At 42.4% G+C, this 18,729-nt stretch overlaps 1 protein-coding gene across 1 annotated transcript in view; it reads right to left on the bottom strand.

Annotated features, from left to right (window-relative positions):
• Positions 1 to 18,729, bottom strand: part of itgav (integrin, alpha V) — a 55,273-nt gene that overhangs the window by 368 nt on the left and 36,176 nt on the right. The window contains exons 12-26 of the mRNA XM_039818915.1: positions 18,435 to 18,510; positions 15,909 to 16,038; positions 15,616 to 15,713; positions 14,477 to 14,570; positions 14,275 to 14,320; positions 13,931 to 14,038; positions 13,120 to 13,175; positions 12,112 to 12,266; positions 11,254 to 11,391; positions 10,991 to 11,058; positions 9,467 to 9,611; positions 8,534 to 8,626; positions 7,511 to 7,590; positions 4,580 to 4,660; positions 1,430 to 1,535 (exon numbers count right to left, since the gene is read on the bottom strand). Coding sequence (XP_039674849.1) covers positions 1,430 to 1,535; positions 4,580 to 4,660; positions 7,511 to 7,590; positions 8,534 to 8,626; positions 9,467 to 9,611; positions 10,991 to 11,058; positions 11,254 to 11,391; positions 12,112 to 12,266; positions 13,120 to 13,175; positions 13,931 to 14,038; positions 14,275 to 14,320; positions 14,477 to 14,570; positions 15,616 to 15,713; positions 15,909 to 16,038; positions 18,435 to 18,510 — 1,474 coding nt within the window. The remainder of the gene's footprint in view (positions 1 to 1,429; positions 1,536 to 4,579; positions 4,661 to 7,510; positions 7,591 to 8,533; positions 8,627 to 9,466; positions 9,612 to 10,990; positions 11,059 to 11,253; positions 11,392 to 12,111; positions 12,267 to 13,119; positions 13,176 to 13,930; positions 14,039 to 14,274; positions 14,321 to 14,476; positions 14,571 to 15,615; positions 15,714 to 15,908; positions 16,039 to 18,434; positions 18,511 to 18,729) is intronic.

Below are 18,729 nucleotides of genomic sequence, written 5' to 3'. Positions count from 1 at the left end.
TGTCTGTGTGTGTGTGCGTACGTGTCAACCGTGAATGTGTGTGTCTCTCTCTAAGTGTTTGTCTCTGAGTGTGTATGTGTGTGTGTGTGTGTGTGTGTGCCTGTGCATGCGTGCGTGCGTTTGTCTCTATGTGTGTGTGTGTGTGTGTGCGTGCGTGTGTGTGTGTGCGTGTCAACCGTGCGTGTGTGTCTGTGTGTGCGTTATCGTGTGTGTGTGTTGTGTGTGTGCGTGTCAACCGTGAGTGTGTGTGTGTGTCTCTCTCTAAGTGTTGGTCTCTGTATGAGTGTGTGTGTGTCTGTGTGTGTATGCGTGCGTGTGTGTGTGTCAACCGTGTGTGTGTGTCTCTCTCTAAGTGTTTGTCTCTGTATGAGTGTGTGTGTGTGCCTGTGTGTGTGTGCGTGTGTGTGTGCATGCATGTGTGCGTGCGTTTGTGTCTCTATGTGTGTGTGTGCGTGCGTGCATGCATGTGTGTGTGTGTGACTGTGTATGCGTGCGTGTGTTTGTCTCTGTATGAGTGTGTGTGTCTGTGTGTGTATGCGTGCGTGTGTGTCAACCGTGTGTGTGTGTCTCTCTCTAAGTGTTTGTGTCTGTATGTGTATGTGTGTGTGTGCCTTTGCATGCGTGCGTGCGTTTGTCTCTATGTGTGTGTGTGTGTGCGTGCGTGTGTGTGTGCGTGTCAACCGTGCGTGTGTGTCTGTGTGTGTGTATGCGTGTGTGTGTGTGTGTGTGTGTGCGTGTCAACCGTGAGTTTGTGTGTCTCTCTCTAAGTGTTGGTCTCTGTATGAGGGTGTGTGTGTGTCTGTGTGTGTATGCGCGTGCGTGTGTGTGTGTCAACCGTGTGTGTGTCTCTGTATGAGTGTGTGTGTGTGCCTGTGTGTGTGTGTGTGCATGCATGTGTGCGTGCGTTTGTGTCTCTATGTGTGTGTGTGTGTGTGTGTGTGTGTGTGTGTGTGTGCGTACATGCATGTGTTTGTGTGTGTGTGCATGCGTGTGTGTGTGTGCATGCGTGTGCGTCTCTGTGTGTGTGTCTTAAACACACACAGGCTGAGTGATGAAGGCACAAAGAAAGAACATTTTCTCCTCAGAGTCAATCAAATCTTGACTGAAGTACAAGCACAAAAGTAACAGCATCTAAATAAACTTCAAGTTTCCAAAGTAAAAGTTCTCAATCTGCAGAATAACATATATTATATTATTGTATAATAATTACAGCTGCAAGGATTAATCAAATAACTGATCAATGAATCGCCACCTATTTCGATTAATCAGAGTAATTTCTAAAAGGGAAAGAAGTCAAAATTCCCTGACGTCAGCTTGTTGAAGGTGAATATTTTGTAGTTTCCTCTGTGAACTACACTGCCCATGGACAGCTGAGGTAGTTTAAGGTATGACCAGTGACGTCTCATATCTGAATGGACATACGTAGTACCTCGTAGACGTGTACTATGAGTGGTCCGATGTCGTCTCCGACCACAGGACGCTCTTTAGTCTTCCAGTTGGCGATGGGAAGCAGAACCTGACCAGGGGACGACGTCCTGGTAACACACACACACACACACACACACACACACACACACACACACACACACACACACACACACACAGGTTATAGCTACTTTATGGTTTAAATGGTAGTTACTTATCGAAAAGACAATCAAATATTTTAATAAAATCAGAATACTATGAAGGTAAATATGGTGCAAAACGTGAGAGCTTGTAGAATACAATGTGAGAACTTGCAGAACAAAAAAATTTAACTTGTATGTTAAAATTTGCACTTGTAAAATAAAAATTTGCACTTGTAAAATAAAAATTTGCACTTGTAAAATAAAAATGTGCACTTGTAAAATAAAAATGTGCACTTGTAAAAATTATTCACATTTGAAGTCACAAAAAGAAAAAAAACATGAGAGCTTGTAAAAAAAATCTGAACTTGTAAATTGAAATTTGCACTTGTAGAAAAAATATTCACAAATGTGTAGATTGATATTTGCATGAACACAATGACAGCTGCAAACTTGTAATGCAACATTTACTCATGTACTTTTTTTTTACTCAGGTTGATTTTCCATCACAACCACAACTCAGTGATTACAACCTCTCGAATCTGTCACTATATGCGGCTCTCGCATCACCAAGAGGCGAATCTCGCCTCGACTTTTGCAACACTTGTTGCGATACATTTGGTGCAAAACTAATTTGTACCTGTGGACTTAGGCTGTGGAGCTCTGATCCAACAGAACGGGGGAAGCAGGGTTTCTATCGCCAGATGAGGGACAACTCTGTCCGGCTTATTTAGCTATGTCATGGAAGCCTGGTTGAATAGCAAGCTAGTCTTAGCTAACTAACCAACCAGCCTGATTCTAAATAAATACCTTTTAATTATCTTAACACTTTTTAACAGTCAAACTGAAACACTGGCGGTGAGCTCCAGGTCCTGCAGACGGACCGTCACCAGCGCGGTATCGCGCCGAGCAACATCGCTATTATTGCCAGAAAGCTTCGCTGCCGACCTCGACCTGCAGTCGGACTCAGGGCGGCGGAGCCCCGCACCCGGTAGCATCTCACCGCTAGTGTTGGTGGAATAGCAAGCTAGCGTTAGCTAACTAACCAGCTTCTAAATAAATACCTTTTAGTTATCTAAACACTTTAACAGTCAAACTGAAACACTGGCGGTGAGCTCCAGGTCCGTACCGCCGAGCGGACCGTCATCAGGGGGTTACACGTGCCAAGTTCTGCATCCCTGCCAAGACTTCCATCCATAAGGGGAAATAATGATTTTATAAGGCAAAGTAGCTACTGTTTAATTAAAATGTAGGCTATATACATTCCTTTGTCATGTTCATCAATGATGATTATAATTTTACAACGTTTAGAGACATCAATGTTTTATCAGACTATCATTTATTCTTGCTACCTGGGTGCAAATCTGGCAGCAACGAGGGTTAAGAGATGACGCATTATTCGCAAAAATAATTGCTGCTGCCGCGAGGTGGATGTAATTCTGCAGAAGCTATTGTTGCTGCCACGCGGGTGCAATGATTGGCAGTGAGGCACAACATCAGCAAAGCAAGCTGTGGTCATGGCGGGGATGTGCCGATGCTACGGTGCGGGGCTCTCCGTGTCCCGCTGGAGCTCCGACTGCAGGTCGAGAGTTGGCAGCGAAGCTTTCTGGCAATAATAGCGATGTTGCTCCGCTGGCGATACCGCTGGTGACGGTCCGTCTGCAGGACCTGGAGCTCACCGCCAGTGTTTCAGTTTGACTGTTAAAAGTGTTAAGATAATTAAAAGGTATTTATTTAGAATCAGGCTGGTTGGTTAGTTAGCTAAGACTAGCTTGCTATTCAACCAGGCTTCCATGCGACATAGCTAAATAAGCCGGACAGAGTTGTCCCTCATCTGGCGATAGAAACCCTGCTTTCCCCGTTCTGTTGGATCAGAGCTCCACAGCCTAAGTCCACAGGTACAAATTAGTTTTGCACCAAATGTATCGCAACAAGTGTTGCAAAAGTCGGCAGAGATTCGCCTCTTGGTGATGCGCGCGCATACAGTGACAGATTCGAGAGGTTGTAATCACTGAGTTGTGGTTGTGATGGAAAATCAACCTGAGTAAAAAAAAAAAGTACATGAGTAAATGTTGCATTACAAGTTTGCAGCTGTCATTGTGTTCATGCAAATATCAATCTACACATTTGTGAATATTTTTTCTACAAGTGCAAATTTCAATTTACAAGTTCAGATTTTTTTTTACAAGCTCTCATGTTTTTTTTCTTTTTGTGACTTCAAATGTGAATAATTTTTACAAGTGCAAATTTTTATTTTACAAGTGTAAATTTTTATTTTACAAGTGCAAATTTTTATTTTACAAGTGCAAATTTTAACATACAAGTTAAATTTTTTTGTTCTGCAAGTTCTCACATTGTATTCTACAAGCTCTCACGTTTTGCACCATATTTACCTTCATAGAATACGTTTGGCACAAAATGTTCACATGTACAGTTAAGTGTGTGTGTGTGTGTCTGTGTCTCTTCAAGTGTCTGTGTCTCTCTCTGTGTGTGTGCGTGTGTGTGCCTGTGTCTCTTTAAGTGTCTGTGTGTCTCTCTGCGTGCGTGTGTCTCTGTGTGTGTGTGCACGTGCATGTGTGTGTGTCACACACGCGACTGTGTGTCTCTGTGTGTGTGTGCGTGTCTGTGTGTGTGTGTGTCTCTGTGTGTATGTGTGCGTGCATGCGTGTCTCTGTGGGTGTGTGTGTCAGTGTGTGTGTGTCTCTGTGTGTGTGTGTGTATCTCTGAGTGTGTGTGTCTCTGTGTGTGTGTGTGTGTGTGTGTGTGTGTGTGTATCTGTGTGTGTGTCTCTGTGTGTGTGTATCTGTGTGTGTGTCTCTGTGTGTGTGTCTCTGTGTGTCTGTGTGTGTGTGTGTGTGTGTGTGCGTGTCTGTGTGTGTGTGCGTGTCTGTGTGTGTGTGTGTGTGTGTGTGTGTGTGTGTGTGTGTGTGTGTGTCTGTGTGTGTGTGTGTGTGTGTGTGTGTGTGCGTGTCTCTGTGTGTGTGTGTGTGTGTGCGTCTGTGTGTGTGTGTTACCCTCTGATGGAGACTTTAGCGAGGACAGCCAGACTGGTGACGCTGGACACTCGAGGACTCGTGTTGTCGAACTGATTGGAGCTGAAACACAGACAGGAAACTGAAATCAGTTCTCATCTCAACAGCATTAAAAATGATAAAAGATATGTTTCAAACAGAAGCAGAAAGGTGCTGTAACAACAACAGCCACAGGGGGGCGCTGAGGCCTCTCTCAGGACATCCAGAGATCATCTCACAGAGTTCTGACTTTCATTTACGAGATGTTGGAGAGCTTTTAGACTTTAGTGACTTAGAATCTCAAAATATAATTAATATCTCAATAATCTCAATAATTGACTTAATATCTTTACAATACTGTCAAGTGAGTTCAGCAACCAAAAACAGCTTTTTAGTTTGAGTTTAAGAAACGGCAGACTGACTGAGAAACTCGCCCATCGAAGACAAATCCTACGAAACTTAATATCAACAACAATAATGTCGTACAAACGAGGACAGTCGCATTATTTACACTTCAGTGATAATCTTTATTGTTCATTTGCCCTAAATATATTTGCACCGTTTCCCACTTTGTACTGCTACTGCTGCACAATACTTCCCCTTCGGGATAAATTAAGTTTTATTTCATCTTATCTTATCGTACAGATTATACCTATTTTCTCATCGTTGCAGCTTCGGTTTGTCTCTGTGGACTAAACATTAGTTAGACGTTACGTTGGGACTTTAAGAACCTGTGATCTGCATTTTAAACTCTGTTCTTCTGATGTTATTAACACAACTGTTAGGAAACTAACTGGTTGTAGCTGCTAGTGTGGAGCACTAGATGCATCTCTTCTGTGTGTGTGTGTGTGTGTGTGTCTCTCTAAGTGTGTGTGTGTGTGTCTCTGTGTGTGTGTCTCTCTGTGTGTGTGTCTCTCTTAGTGTGTGTCTGTCTCTCTCTAAGTGTGTGTCTGTGTCTTTGTGTGTCTGTATGTCTGTGTAACACGCCTCTGGAGGAGTTAAGTGTCTTGCTCAGGGGCACATTGGTCGATGTATCGCAGTGGGAATTGAACGCGGGTCTCCCACACCAAAGGCATGTGTCATATCCACTGTGCCATTACCACCGTGTGTGTGTGTTTTGTTTGTTTGTGTGTGTCTCTCTCTCTCTCTAAGTGTGTCTGTGTTTTGTTTGTTTGTGTGTGTCTCTCTCTCTCTAAGTGTGTGTGTGTCTCTGTATGTGTGTGCATCTCTGCTGAGCTGTCCGAGTGTAACAAACGGCAACTGAAACCTGTCATTAACATACCTCCATCTCCCTCCCTCCCTCTCCCTCTCCCTCTCCCTCTCCCTCCCTCCCTCCCCCTCCCACAGAAACACAAACACATTCAGACTGGAGAAAGTGAAGACTGTTGGCGTCCGAGCGCTGCTCCCTTCTGCAGTTTTCGGGCGTTTTGTTATTCAAATGAGCGTTGGAATGAAAGCAGCTCTGCTTTAACGAATGCTGACCGACTCACAGACCTCTTCTCTCAGGCATGAAGCTCCGGCAACTTCTGCCTCTTTTTTCCCAGGGTTTCTAATTTATAGCATTCGAAGCTCAAACAGAGAAGCTTCCCTACAGACGAAGAGTCCAACAGATATATCAGCGGGCTGATATTATCGGCCGATATTAGGCATTTTCCAAACTCTCAGTATCAGCATTTATAATGGCTGATAAAAAAAAATATATATATATATATAATTTTTTTAAATATTTTTTCATCAGAATCATTGATAATGACAAATGATTCTGATAAGTGAATATTAAAAAAATTAAATCAAAACGGACGAAACCCCCTTTAGCCATGTTGTGAGTGTTGGCGTTGTGTAGTCTGTCCACCTGAGGGCGCTCTACTCTACAATCCTCCCTGTTGGCTACACCTTTGGATTTTTTTGTTATTGTCTTTTGGTTCAAAAGGACTTTAAGTTTCATATCTTAAGTTTGCATTTTTATACATTTTATTTATCAGAACTTTAATATATTTTGATGTTCTGTTGAGACAATAAAACAAACTATTTTTTTTAAACTGCATTATCATATTATTTTAGTGAGGACTCATAACTAACTACAAATAACTAGTTTGTTAGGGAAATCTGTTTATGTTTTGTTATGCATTTCTGGATTTATATTATATTAATATATATTATATATATATATATATATATATATATATATATACACACACACACACAGTACAGGCCAAAAGTTTGGACACACCTCATTCAATTTGTTTCTTTATTTTCATGACTATTTACATTGTAGATTCTCACTGAAGGCATCAAAACTATGAATGAACACATATGGAATTATGTACTTAACAAAAAAAACATGTCTTATATTTTAGACATGTCATATTTGTAATTTTATATATATATATATATATATATATATATATATATATAGACAATTGAGACAATGAAACAAACTTTTTTTTAAACTGCATTATCATATTATTTTAGTGAGGACTCATAAATAACTACAAATAACTAGTTTGTTAGGGAAATCTGTTTATGTTTTGTTATGCATTTCTGGATTTATATTATATTATATATATTTATGCCGATATATCGGATTTTTAAATAATCAAATATTCGTATTAGTATCGGCCTTAAAAATCCTTTATCGGTCGAGCACACACACACACACACACACACACACACACACACACACACACACACACACACACACACACACACACACACACACACACACACACACACACACACACACACACACACACACACACACACACACACACACACACACCTTGCTGTAGCTACAGAATAAAATCCATTCCAAAAGCGACTCGCGACCTACAGCACAATTCTACAGCAAATGTAAGACTTTTTAAGGCCTAAAATGACAACATGTAGACTTTTTAAGGCCTAAAATGACAACATGTAGACTTTTTAAGACGGTACCTGACGATCTGCACGTCGAACTTCACCGACGTGTCCTCCTCCGACAGCTGGTGCACGCTGAACCTCAACTCCGCCAGCACCTGGCCAATCACAGCGCAGGAAGAGGCGGCAAAGGAGCCAATCACAAAGCAGCAGGAGACAGACAGACAGTCGAGAACGTCAGGTCAGCAGGGCCATCAATCAAATACACAAGTCACGGAGAAAAACGAGTGTTTTGCACATTACGTTTCAGCAAAAAATAAATAAAAAACTTATTTTGTCTCGTGTTCTGAATGGAAATGTCTGAGTTCAAGGGGTTTTCACGGTCGAGTTGTTTCACCGTTTCACTGTTTTTGAACTTCAATAAATGCAAAATTTTTTCAAAAGTCAACAAGGAATCGTGTTAAATTATCCTGTTGACAAAATAATTGTGATTATGATTTTTTCTCCATAACTGAGCAGCTCTAAGAGAAGTCATGAAATATTAAATTTACATTTGATCGGCATCATTCAAACAACAGATTCAAACTCTGTTCAAACATTATTTCAGCTCGCTGGCATAAAGGGAGGGGGAGAGAGGGAGGGGGGGAGAGAAAAAAAAAGAGAGTGAGAGAGAAAGAACGAGAAAAGAAGAAACGTCCGCAATGACTTTTCAAAAAATATTCAACTTTTTTTCAAAAAATATTCAACTTTTTTTCAAAAAATATTCAACTTTTTTTCAAAAGAAATTCAACTTTTTTTCAAAAAAATGCAACATTTTTTCTAAAAAAATTCAACTTCTTTAAAAAAAAATTCAACGTAAATTCAATTTTTTTCAAAAAAAATTCTACTTTTTCTCTCAAAAATATTTTTTTTTAAATAAAAAATATTAATTTATTTTATAAAAAATAATTTTTTTTTTCCTCAAAAATATATATAAAAAAATTAAATCAAAAATATTCGAAGTTTTTTCAAAAATATTCGACTTTTTTTCTCCACAGTGTCCGATGAGTTCCTAAAAAGAGCCTGGGAGGGAGAGTTTTTGTGACAGCAGCGATCCCTGACCTTGGTTCCTCCCTTCATGGGGTTTCCCAGGTCACACACCACCATCTTGGTCTGGTTCTCCTTCTTGTAAGCGCAGGACAGCCGGCTGAGGGTCTGGAAGAAGAAGAACACACTTTTATGTCTTATATAACTAGGGCTGGGTTATCAGCGATGGCTACAAAAAAGTCCAAAGTCAGAACCGGAGTACAGAAACTGGCAGCTGTCAGAAACGCTGCAGACCGGAGACTTGCGAGGAGACAAAAGGTGACGCTGGTCTCGTAACTGGGTTAGTCAGAGAGCGCCGTTCTCCCCGCTGATCTACATCTAAATACACATTTATTTAACACGACTTTACAGTTCACTTTGCATTTAAAATGGGCTCAGAGAACAAACTCACACACAAGAACCAGTTTCTGAGCAGAGAGGGACATTTAAAAGAACAGCACTTAACTGAATAGTTATTTATTTGATTCGGGCAATGCACATTTATCAATGTTTTCTCAAAAATATTCATTTTTTTCTCAAAAATATTCATTTTTTTCTCAAAAATATTCAATTTTTTTCAGATCCTTTACTGCAGTAAAAGTATTAATACCACACTGTTATAGTAAAAGTCTTGCACTTTTTTCACAAAATATTCAATTTTTTTCAAAAAAATATTCAATTTTTTTCAAAAAAATATTCAATTTTTTTCTAAAAAATATTCAATTTTTTTCTAAAAAATATTCCGACATTTTCAGATCCTTTACTGCAGTAAAAGTATTAATACCACACTGTTATAGTAAAAGTCTTGCACTTTTTTCTCAAAAATATAAAAAAAATTTCTGTCCTGTCCGGAAAAAATCCTGTCCGGACCGGGGCTCCAACTCCGCTGTGAGGCAGCAGTGCTAACCACTGAGCCACCGTGCCGCCATCGGCTTTGCGTTGGAGAGCGTTAAGGGCGGGAGAGTGTACCTGGCTGCGGACGACGCCGGTGAAGTCGGCCTGCTGCGGAGGGTAGACGTGCAGCTCGGCCTCGTAGGCGCCCTCTCCCTGGTTCTCGGCGCTGATCTCCAGAGTCAGAGCGTTGTCGTCGCCGATGTAGATCTGCTGGCGGTCGCTGCGGCAAAAACACAACGTCAGCGGTCACTACAGGACGCGTTTCACCTGTAATTCACCTTCCTGTTTACCGGGGTTTATAGAAGAGGTCAAACATGGGGGGTGTGTGTGTGTCTGTCTGTGTGTGTTGTCTGTGTGTGTGTGTGTGTGTGTGTGTGTGCGTGTAGCATGTGCGTGTGTCTGTCTGTGTTGTCTGTCTGTCTGTCTGTCTGTCTGTGCTGTGTGTGTGTGTCTGTCTGTCTTGGTAGTGCGTGCGTGTGTGTGTCTTGTGTGTGTGTGTGTGTGTGTGGGTGCGTGGGGGGGGGGGGGGGGGTGTCTGTCTGTTTCTAGACTAGAGGAGACCGGTCATTTGGGGCGAGGCGCCGCCTGCTGGCTGCAGAACAGAGGGTGGTTTATAGTGGAACTGAGTAACGTAGAAATTAATATAATTCTGGATTAATGGTTGACATAAAACATGCAGCGGATATTAAAGCATTAATTTAAGCGGACGGCACAAATTTGATGCCACATGCAGCTGATTGCCCCAGCTACAGTTAGTTTTACATATACAGTGGCACTCATAAGTTTAGGAACCCATGCTAAAGTTGACTAAAAAGAGGAATAACATTTTTTTTTTTTTTTTTAAATCATCTTTTGGAAATTGATCTTAATGCCTTAATTAAAAAAAATAAGGAAAAATCCAACCTTTAAGGACACCAATTTTCTTTGTGAATGAATAATATATCGTAAATAAATAAATGTTCTTCCTTAAAATACAGGGGGCATAAGTCAGTACACCCCTATGTTAAATTCCCATAGAGGCAGGCAGACTTTTATTTTGAAAGGCCAGTTATTACATGGATCCAGATACTATGCATCCTGATAAAGTTCCCTTGGCCCCCCCCACATCATCACATACCCTTCACCATACCCCCACATCATCACATACCCTTCACCATACCCCCACATCATCACATACCCTTCACCATACCCACACAATAACAACCCTTCACCATACCCCCACATCATCACATACCCTTCACCATACCCCCACATCATCACATACCCTTCACCATACCCCCACATCATCACATACCCTTCACCATACCCCCACATCATCACATACCCTTCACCATACCCCCACATCATCACATACCCTTCACCATACCCCCACATCATCACATACCCTTCACCATACCCCCACATCATCACATACCCTTCACCATACCCCCACATCATCATATGCCCTTCACCATACCTAGAGATTGGCATGGGGTACTTTCCATGAGATCATCTCTTGGCTAACTGATATAAAACCATGCCAATCTCTGGGTTTTTCACTCAGTCTTTGAATCACAAGATCGCTCTGATTTTGAAGATTATTATCGAGATTAAACACACCTCTTCACCGACAACTTCAGGTTGGGTTTACAGATGTTGTCGTCTCCACAGTCCAACAGGATGTGAGCCTGAGGGAAGGAAGGAAGGAAGGAAGGAAGGAAGTAGGGAAGAAAGGAGGGCAGAAAAAAAAAATATGTCGGAAAAAGCGCTAAAAAAATGGTCCAAATATTATGTTTCTATCTCCAAAATGATGTAGAGCTTTTGAAGCGTTGTGTTATTAAATGTCTTGAAGAACAGTTCATACAGCAGCTGTAAACGGTTACCTGCTTGGTGACGTTGGACGGCGTGGACATGTCGAGGATGGGCTGCAGTCCGGTCGAGTCTGCCGCTCGCTGCAAGTCCAGACTGTACTCCATCACCACGGAGATGGGAGTGATCTTATCCCGAAACTCCCGATCGTCCTGAGAGAGAGAGAGACAGAGAGAGAGAGAGAGAGGGAGAGAGAGAGACAAAGAGAGTGAGGGAGAGAGAGAGGAGATAGAGAGGAGAGAGAGAAAGAGGAAGACAGAGGGAGAGAGAGAGAGACAGAGGGAGAGAGAGAGAGAGAGAGGGAGAGAACACACACAGAGGGAGAGGGAGACACACACAGAGGGAGAGAGAGAGAAGAGAGAGACAGACCAAAAAAAAAAAAAAAAAAAAAAAAAAAAAAAAAAAAAAAAGAGAGATGTAATTATCTACAAACCATGAATCCTAAACATTACTGCCGGCTGTTTTCCAGCACAGTAAAGATTGTCCTCCTGTATTCTGTCTGTGTATCTGTTAATAAGACATACGATACACCTCGGAGGTAAACTCTTGTGCTAAAGTAGCAACGATTATTGTCTTTGCTGATTAATGTGTGGATCATTTTACGAATGAATGGATGAGTTCTGTTTTCTAAAACTCAAATGTCTCGTTCTCTCCCCAACTCAAAAGATCTTCAGTTTCCTGTCCCCGAGGAGAGAAGACACTAGAACAATATTCACATTTAACAAGCTGACATCACACAAATGTACCTGTTTTATCATCAAAAAATGACTCAAACTGATTAATGGATTATCAGTTGGCGATTCATTTAATAGTTGACTACTCTTATTCAATCTTTTGCAGCTGTTTTTCTAAAGTGCGTTTCATTTCCTCACCCTCAGGAAGACGTCCTGCTCCTCGCAGGCGGGGCCTTTGCCGTTGCCCACCGTCATGTTCTTGGAGTACTGAAAGTTGCGCGTGTACAGGAAGAGGACGCGTTTGGTCGCCTCCTTCTGCTTCAGGCGGTCCAACAGCAGGTCCACGCGGAAATCTGGGGACCAATCAGAGCGGACGGATTATTAGTGAAGGCCACATATGGGTATTACATCGACATCGATATATGAGGCAAGATATCGATTCTGGATATCGTAAAATGACACAAGTGTCTTTTCCTGGTTTTAAAGACTGCTTTACAGTAAAGTGATGTCATGTTTCTGAACTGACCAGACTGTTCTAGCTGTTCTGTTACTTGGCAAAAGGTGTGGAAAAGGAGACGTAAAGGAGAGAAAAAGGAGACAAAAAGGTGATGAAAAAGGTGTAGAAAAGGAGACGAAAAGGTGGTAAAACGGTGTAGAAAAGGAGACGAAAAGGTGATGAAAAAGGTGACGAAAATGGTGTGGAAAAGGAGACAAAAAGGTGATGAAAAAGGTGACGAAAATGGTGTGGAAAAGGAGACAAAAAGGTGATGAAAAAGGTGACGAAAAAGTTGTGGAAAAGGAGACGAAAAGGAGACAAAGGAGACAAAAAGGAGACGTAAAGGAGATGAAAAAGTTGTGGAAAAGGTGACGAAAAAGGTGACGAAAAGGTGATGAAAAAGGTGACGAAAAAGGTGACGAAAGAGGTGACGAAAAAGGTGACGATAAAGGAGACGAAAAAGGTGATGAAAAAGGAGACTTATCAACAATCTCATGGTGTAAACATTTCGTGAAAGCACCAATGGTCAACCCGACAATATCGACATCGATGCATCTGGTAAAAAAATATTGTGATGTTTGATTTTCTCCATATCGTCCAGCTGTAGGCTCAGTGTTATTCTGTTGACATGTTTATGTGTATGTATGTATGTATATATATGTGTGTTTTTCTCCATATCGTCCAGCTGTAGCTGCGGGGGTTTGACTTACTGAGATCAGCTGGAGCTCCGCGGCCACTGGCCTTCAGACAGTACTTCACCTTAAAACTGGAGAACACACACAGTTTACAACCAGGGACCAGAGAGAGAGAGAGAGAGAGAGAGAGAGAGAGAGAGAGAGAGAGAGAGATAGATAGATAGATATTTAGGGCACAAATCTATTTATTTCTGTTCCAGCTGCGACTACATGAGCCGTCTCTGTGTAACGTAGAGTTTTTCCTGTGTGTCTCTACGACGTGTAACGTTAGACATCCAATAACAGACAGTTTTAGATCTTGGTAGAAGCATGCTGCGTACTGATTGGCTCTCTGACACTGAGGAGACTTACTTCTTAGGTATTGGAATTTGGTACTTTAAACACTTAAGTACTTGATACTTAAGAGGCAATTCGGTCACTGTATTGAATTCGGGACCCAGCCCTAGTTATATTAACCAAATAAAGCTTGTTGTTGTCGTTTTACCCCAAGCTTTAGAGACAAAGTTCGCCAATTTACACACATTCAATTTAAACACATTCAATTTAAACAACTTTTCCATTTTGTTATAGTCAGTACAACAAAACATTGCTGGATTTTGAACAGACATTTCATATAAGATGGATGTTCTTAACTCATCGTAATAATAGGACAATGCAAAAGAAAATGGAATTCATTCTTAGCTTCTCCTAATAATCTTTTTATCTTCTTGGATGTTTTTTAAATGTACCAACTTCAAGGGGAAAGGACTCAACTGTTCTCAAGGGACAGTAATAAATAAATAAATGAAATGTGGAGCTTTTATTGTGAAAGGACGTGAGAACTCACCAGGACACCGGCGTGGTGGTACCAGGAAGTTTGCAGGTCTTTTCCTCGGGGTTTATAATCTGAGGAGTCATGTCTAACGTGGCATTCACACTGATCACTGGACGAGATCTGAGACACACACACACACGCACACACACACACACACACAAATGATCAGGGGAACACACAATTGTGCAGTGAAAGTTAAATGTGTCTATAAAGTCAGTAGGAGAAAGCTGAATGAAAACAGAAGCTCTTTGATATCAGAGGTGGCCTCGCTCATTAAACTGCCCGCGCTTACCACGCACACGCACACACACACACACACACACACACACACACACACACACACACAGTGTGATTACCTGTATAAAACAGCTTTGTCTGCTCCGAACACTCCCACTATTAAATCTGAAAATTAAAAAGACAGACACACATCAGCTTTTTCTACACAGCAGTGGTTAATTCGATCCCTACTGTGTTGTGTGTCTGTGTGTGTCCGTGCATGTGTGTGCGCGTCCGTCCCTGTGTTTGTGTGTGTGTGTGTGTGTGTGTGTGTGTGTGTACCTGGATATCCATTCTGGTCTATGTCAGTATTTCCAGTCATGGAGTATCCGAAGCTAGCAGGCATGTAGCTGGACGCCCACGTGCCCGTCAGGACCTGAGAGACAAAGACACACAGCGAGCTCTAAATGTGGGTTCTTCTCAGAGGAGAAACAAGGGTTCAGATCCAGGACCGCTTTAATACCACCTCGGATCAAATGTAATGCCAACTTTAGGGCCATATAACAGAAAATCATTGTGGATTTAAAACCAGAGGAAAGAAGTATTTACAAAGTAACGTTAACCTGAATTGAAACATCTCAAGTGTGTTTGTTCTTTAATAACATTAAAATGAATAAAGCATTTGTCGCATTGTTTAGAGCTCTTATGCTATGAAACTAAAATACAAAATAAATAGAATAATAACAAATGAAACTGAACTTGTGCATTATGAGTTTTTACAATTAGTTAGATCTTATCTTAATGCCAACGTCTTCAGTGATTGTTTCATGCCAGAAAATATGTATTTATGATGTTACTTTTTTTTTTATTTCGGGGTGACAGAGCTTTCACCATTGCAGCCCCCTCCCTCTGGAACTCCCTACCCATACACATCCGTGACTGTACTGACCTGGACACATTCAAAACACTAATCTAAACACTCCTCTTCAGATTAGCTTTCTACATACAATAGTCTTACATTTCTCACCTGATAGTTACTGCTTTTAATATGCCATTTATTTTATTTTTTAAGATTAATTTTTGGGCTTCTCCACCTTTAATGTACAGGACAGTTAGGTCAGAAAGGGAAGACATGCAGGAAATCGTCACAGGTCGGAATCTAACCCTGGACGTCTGCGTCGAGCCATAAACCTCCATGTATATGTGCGCCTGCTCTACCCACTGATCCAACCCGGCCACAATATATGCTTGTTTTATGTGTATCTGTTTTTAATGTGCTATATGTGCTGGTTTTACTGTAAAGTGTCTTTGAGTACCATGTAAAGCGCTATATAAATAAATAAAAAAAGCATTATTTATTTAATCCTACGAAAGGACAAGAACACATTTAAGACCTTTGTAAAAGAAATTGAATACTTTTAAGGCCTTGTTTTAGAATATGAAGTGTAAGACTTGGCGGGAGCCCTGGTTGTAGTATTTACCTGGGAAGGTGAGGGGTCGGGCCCATGGGGGCGGCCGTTGTGGATGTAGACTACACCTTGACGGTTGGGGCCTCCGTACGGAGCAGAGATGGCAACGTCTGGAGGGAGACGAGAGACGGGAGGGGAAGCAGGAATGATTTTAGTAGAGTTTCAGTTAGTTTTCAGAGTGTGTTTGTTAGTTTTAGCTTAGTCTGAGTTAGTTTTGAGTGTGTTTGTTAGTTTTAGCTTAGTCTGAGTTAGTTTTCAGAGTGTGTTTGTTAGTTTTAGCTTAGTTTGAGTTAGTTTTCTCTCACCGTTGTATCCGTCCATGTTCAGGTCTCCCAGCGCCGTGATGGCCGAACCGTATCTGGCGTAAAAATCAGACCCTGTGAGCAACTGAGGTGGGTGGAAGGAAAATCCACCGCGACCCATGTACACCGACACCTGGAGAAAACACACACACACACACACACACACACACACACACACACACACACACACACACACACACACACACACACACACACACACACACACACACACACACACACGGTTATTTCCTCCTTTAATTTTCATTTAAGATGTTAGAAAGGACTTGTTTGACTTTATTCACATCAGAAAGTCATTAGGTTCTCTCTTATTATATTAATAGCAGTTACAAAACTGAGTTGGACCTTGTGGCAGAATAGCATACTGGTTTGAATCCTACTTAAAGAATATGGACTACTTTGGTGATTACACATCTGAGCGGACAAATATGACATGCGGAGTTCCCCAAGGCTCCATTCTGGGGCCTCTTCTGTTTAACATCTAAATGCTAAATAAGTTATCATGAATATGCGGACGACACACATACTTACATAAACATAACACCAGGGGACTACAGTCCAATACAAACACAGAGTAAATGCATTAAGCAAATCAACGATTGGATGTGGAAGAACTTTCTTATATTAAAACGACAAACATTATTTTGTACATTGTTTTTGGAGCCAAAGAGGAACGATAAAACGTTGGCGGATTCAGCCTGTAATTTAGTGTTACGGTTATGTGATCGTATATTAGTCAGTTTACTGTTCCCTCGCCTGTAGTCGTACCCGAGCAACTCACAACATGCTAACCGGCAACATAGGATTCCATTCACTACGCTAAGCTAACTAGCAGCTGGGCTGCCGGTGTTGCACCGGACTAAAACGATGCATGCACAAACAATGTGTTGGCCCACCTATCTACAGCTAGAGGAGACCCCACCTATCTACAGCTAGGAGAGACCCCACCTATCTACAGCTAGGAGAGACCCCACCTATCTACAGCTAGAGGAGACCCCACCTATCTACAGCTAGAGGAGACCCCACCTATCTACAGCTAGAGGAGACCCCACCTATCTACAGCTAGAGGAGACCCCACCTATCTACAGCTAGAGGAGACCCCACCTATCTACAGCTAGGGGAGACCCCACCTATCTACAGCTCGAGGAGACCCCACCTATCTACAGCTAGAGGAGACCCCACCTATCTACAGCTAGGAGAGACCCCACCTATCTACAGCTAGAGGAGACCCCACCTATCTACAGCTAGAGGAGACCCCACCTATCTACAGCTAGGGGAGACCCCACCTATCTACAGCTAGAGGAGACCCCACCTATCTACAGCTAGGGGAGACCCCACCTATCTACAGCTAGAGGAGACCCCACCTATCTACAGCTAGGGGAGACCCCACCTATCTACAGCTAGAGGAGACCCCACCTATCTACAGCTAGGGGAGACCTCACCTATCTACAGCTAGAGGAGACCCCACCTATCTACAGCAAGGAGGGGACCCCACCTATCTACAAGCTAGAGGAGACCCCACCTATCTACAGCTAGGGGAGACCCCACCTACCTACAGCTAGAGGGAGACCCCACCTACCTACAGCTAGGGGAGACCTCACCTATCTACAGCTAGAGGAGACCCCACCTATCTACAGCAAGAGGAGACCCCACCTATCTACAGCTAGAGGAGACCCCACCTATCTACAGCTAGAGGAGACCTCACCTATCTACAGCTAGGGGAGACCCCACCTATCTACAGCTAGAGGAGACCACCTATCTACAGCTAGAGGAGACCCCACCTATCTACAGCTAGAGGAGACCCCACCTACCTACAGCTAGGGGAGACCCCACCTATCTACAGCTAGAGGAGACCCCACCTATCTACAGCTAGAGGAGACCCCACCTATCTACAGCTAGAGGAGACCCCACCTATCTACAGCTAGGGGAGACCGTGATAAGCCCTATTTCAACAAACGGTGGTGTATCCCTTTAACTGGACAAACGCAGTAGAGGCTTTTATTTTGAAGCAGCCACAGAAAACCCAACGTGTTTATCAGAGAGGTTATCGCTGACCACGATCGTTCATCAAGAAACATGTTTTTATCGGTCAGAAGCATGTTGACGTGATGTTTAATATGCAAGTTTATTCTGTTGAGTTGTTGATGTAGTTTTGACAAAACAGGGAATATAGGTGTGTGTGTGTGAGGCATGTGTCTCGGTGTGTGTGTGTGTGTTGTGTGTGTGTGTGTGTGTGAGTGTGAGGCGTGTGTATGTGTCTCTGTGTGTGTGTGTATGTGTGTCTGTGTGTGTCTGTGTGTGTATGTGTGTGTGCGTGTGTCTGCGCGTGTGTGTGTGTTTGTGTGTGAGGCGTGTGTGTATGTGTGAGTGTGTGAATGTGTGTATATGTACGTGTGTGTGTGTGTGTGTCTCTTTGTGTGTGTGTGTGTGCGCGCGTGCGCGCCTGTGTGTGCATGCATGTGTTGTGTGTGTGTGTGTGTGTGTGTGTGTGTGTGTGTGTGTGTTGCCTACCTGTCCCACCTCCCTCAGTTTCCCATCTGACCCTCTGTCCATGAAGAGAGGAGCTCCAACAAACAGATCCACCAGACTGACAGACACACACAGGGAAGGAATGCCGTTATGCTCATGGTTTTCAATGCCGCTGTGCTAAGCTAAACGCTAAAGAGGGAACGCCACAGATTTTCCCCCCCTTCTCGTGCACTCATAAAGGACTTCTGCGATCGCACTTGTGTACGCTCGAGGCCAGACACACATGTTGAATGTGTTTCCTGCCTCATAAAACACGTGTCAACTATTTGTTTTGGAT

Source organism: Perca fluviatilis, chromosome 12 (genome assembly GCF_010015445.1).
Source record: "Perca fluviatilis chromosome 12, GENO_Pfluv_1.0, whole genome shotgun sequence".
Classification (NCBI taxonomy): domain Eukaryota; kingdom Metazoa; phylum Chordata; class Actinopteri; order Perciformes; family Percidae; genus Perca; species Perca fluviatilis.
Note: the sequence above shows the minus strand (reverse complement) of the source record. Positions and strands in the feature narration are given on the sequence as shown.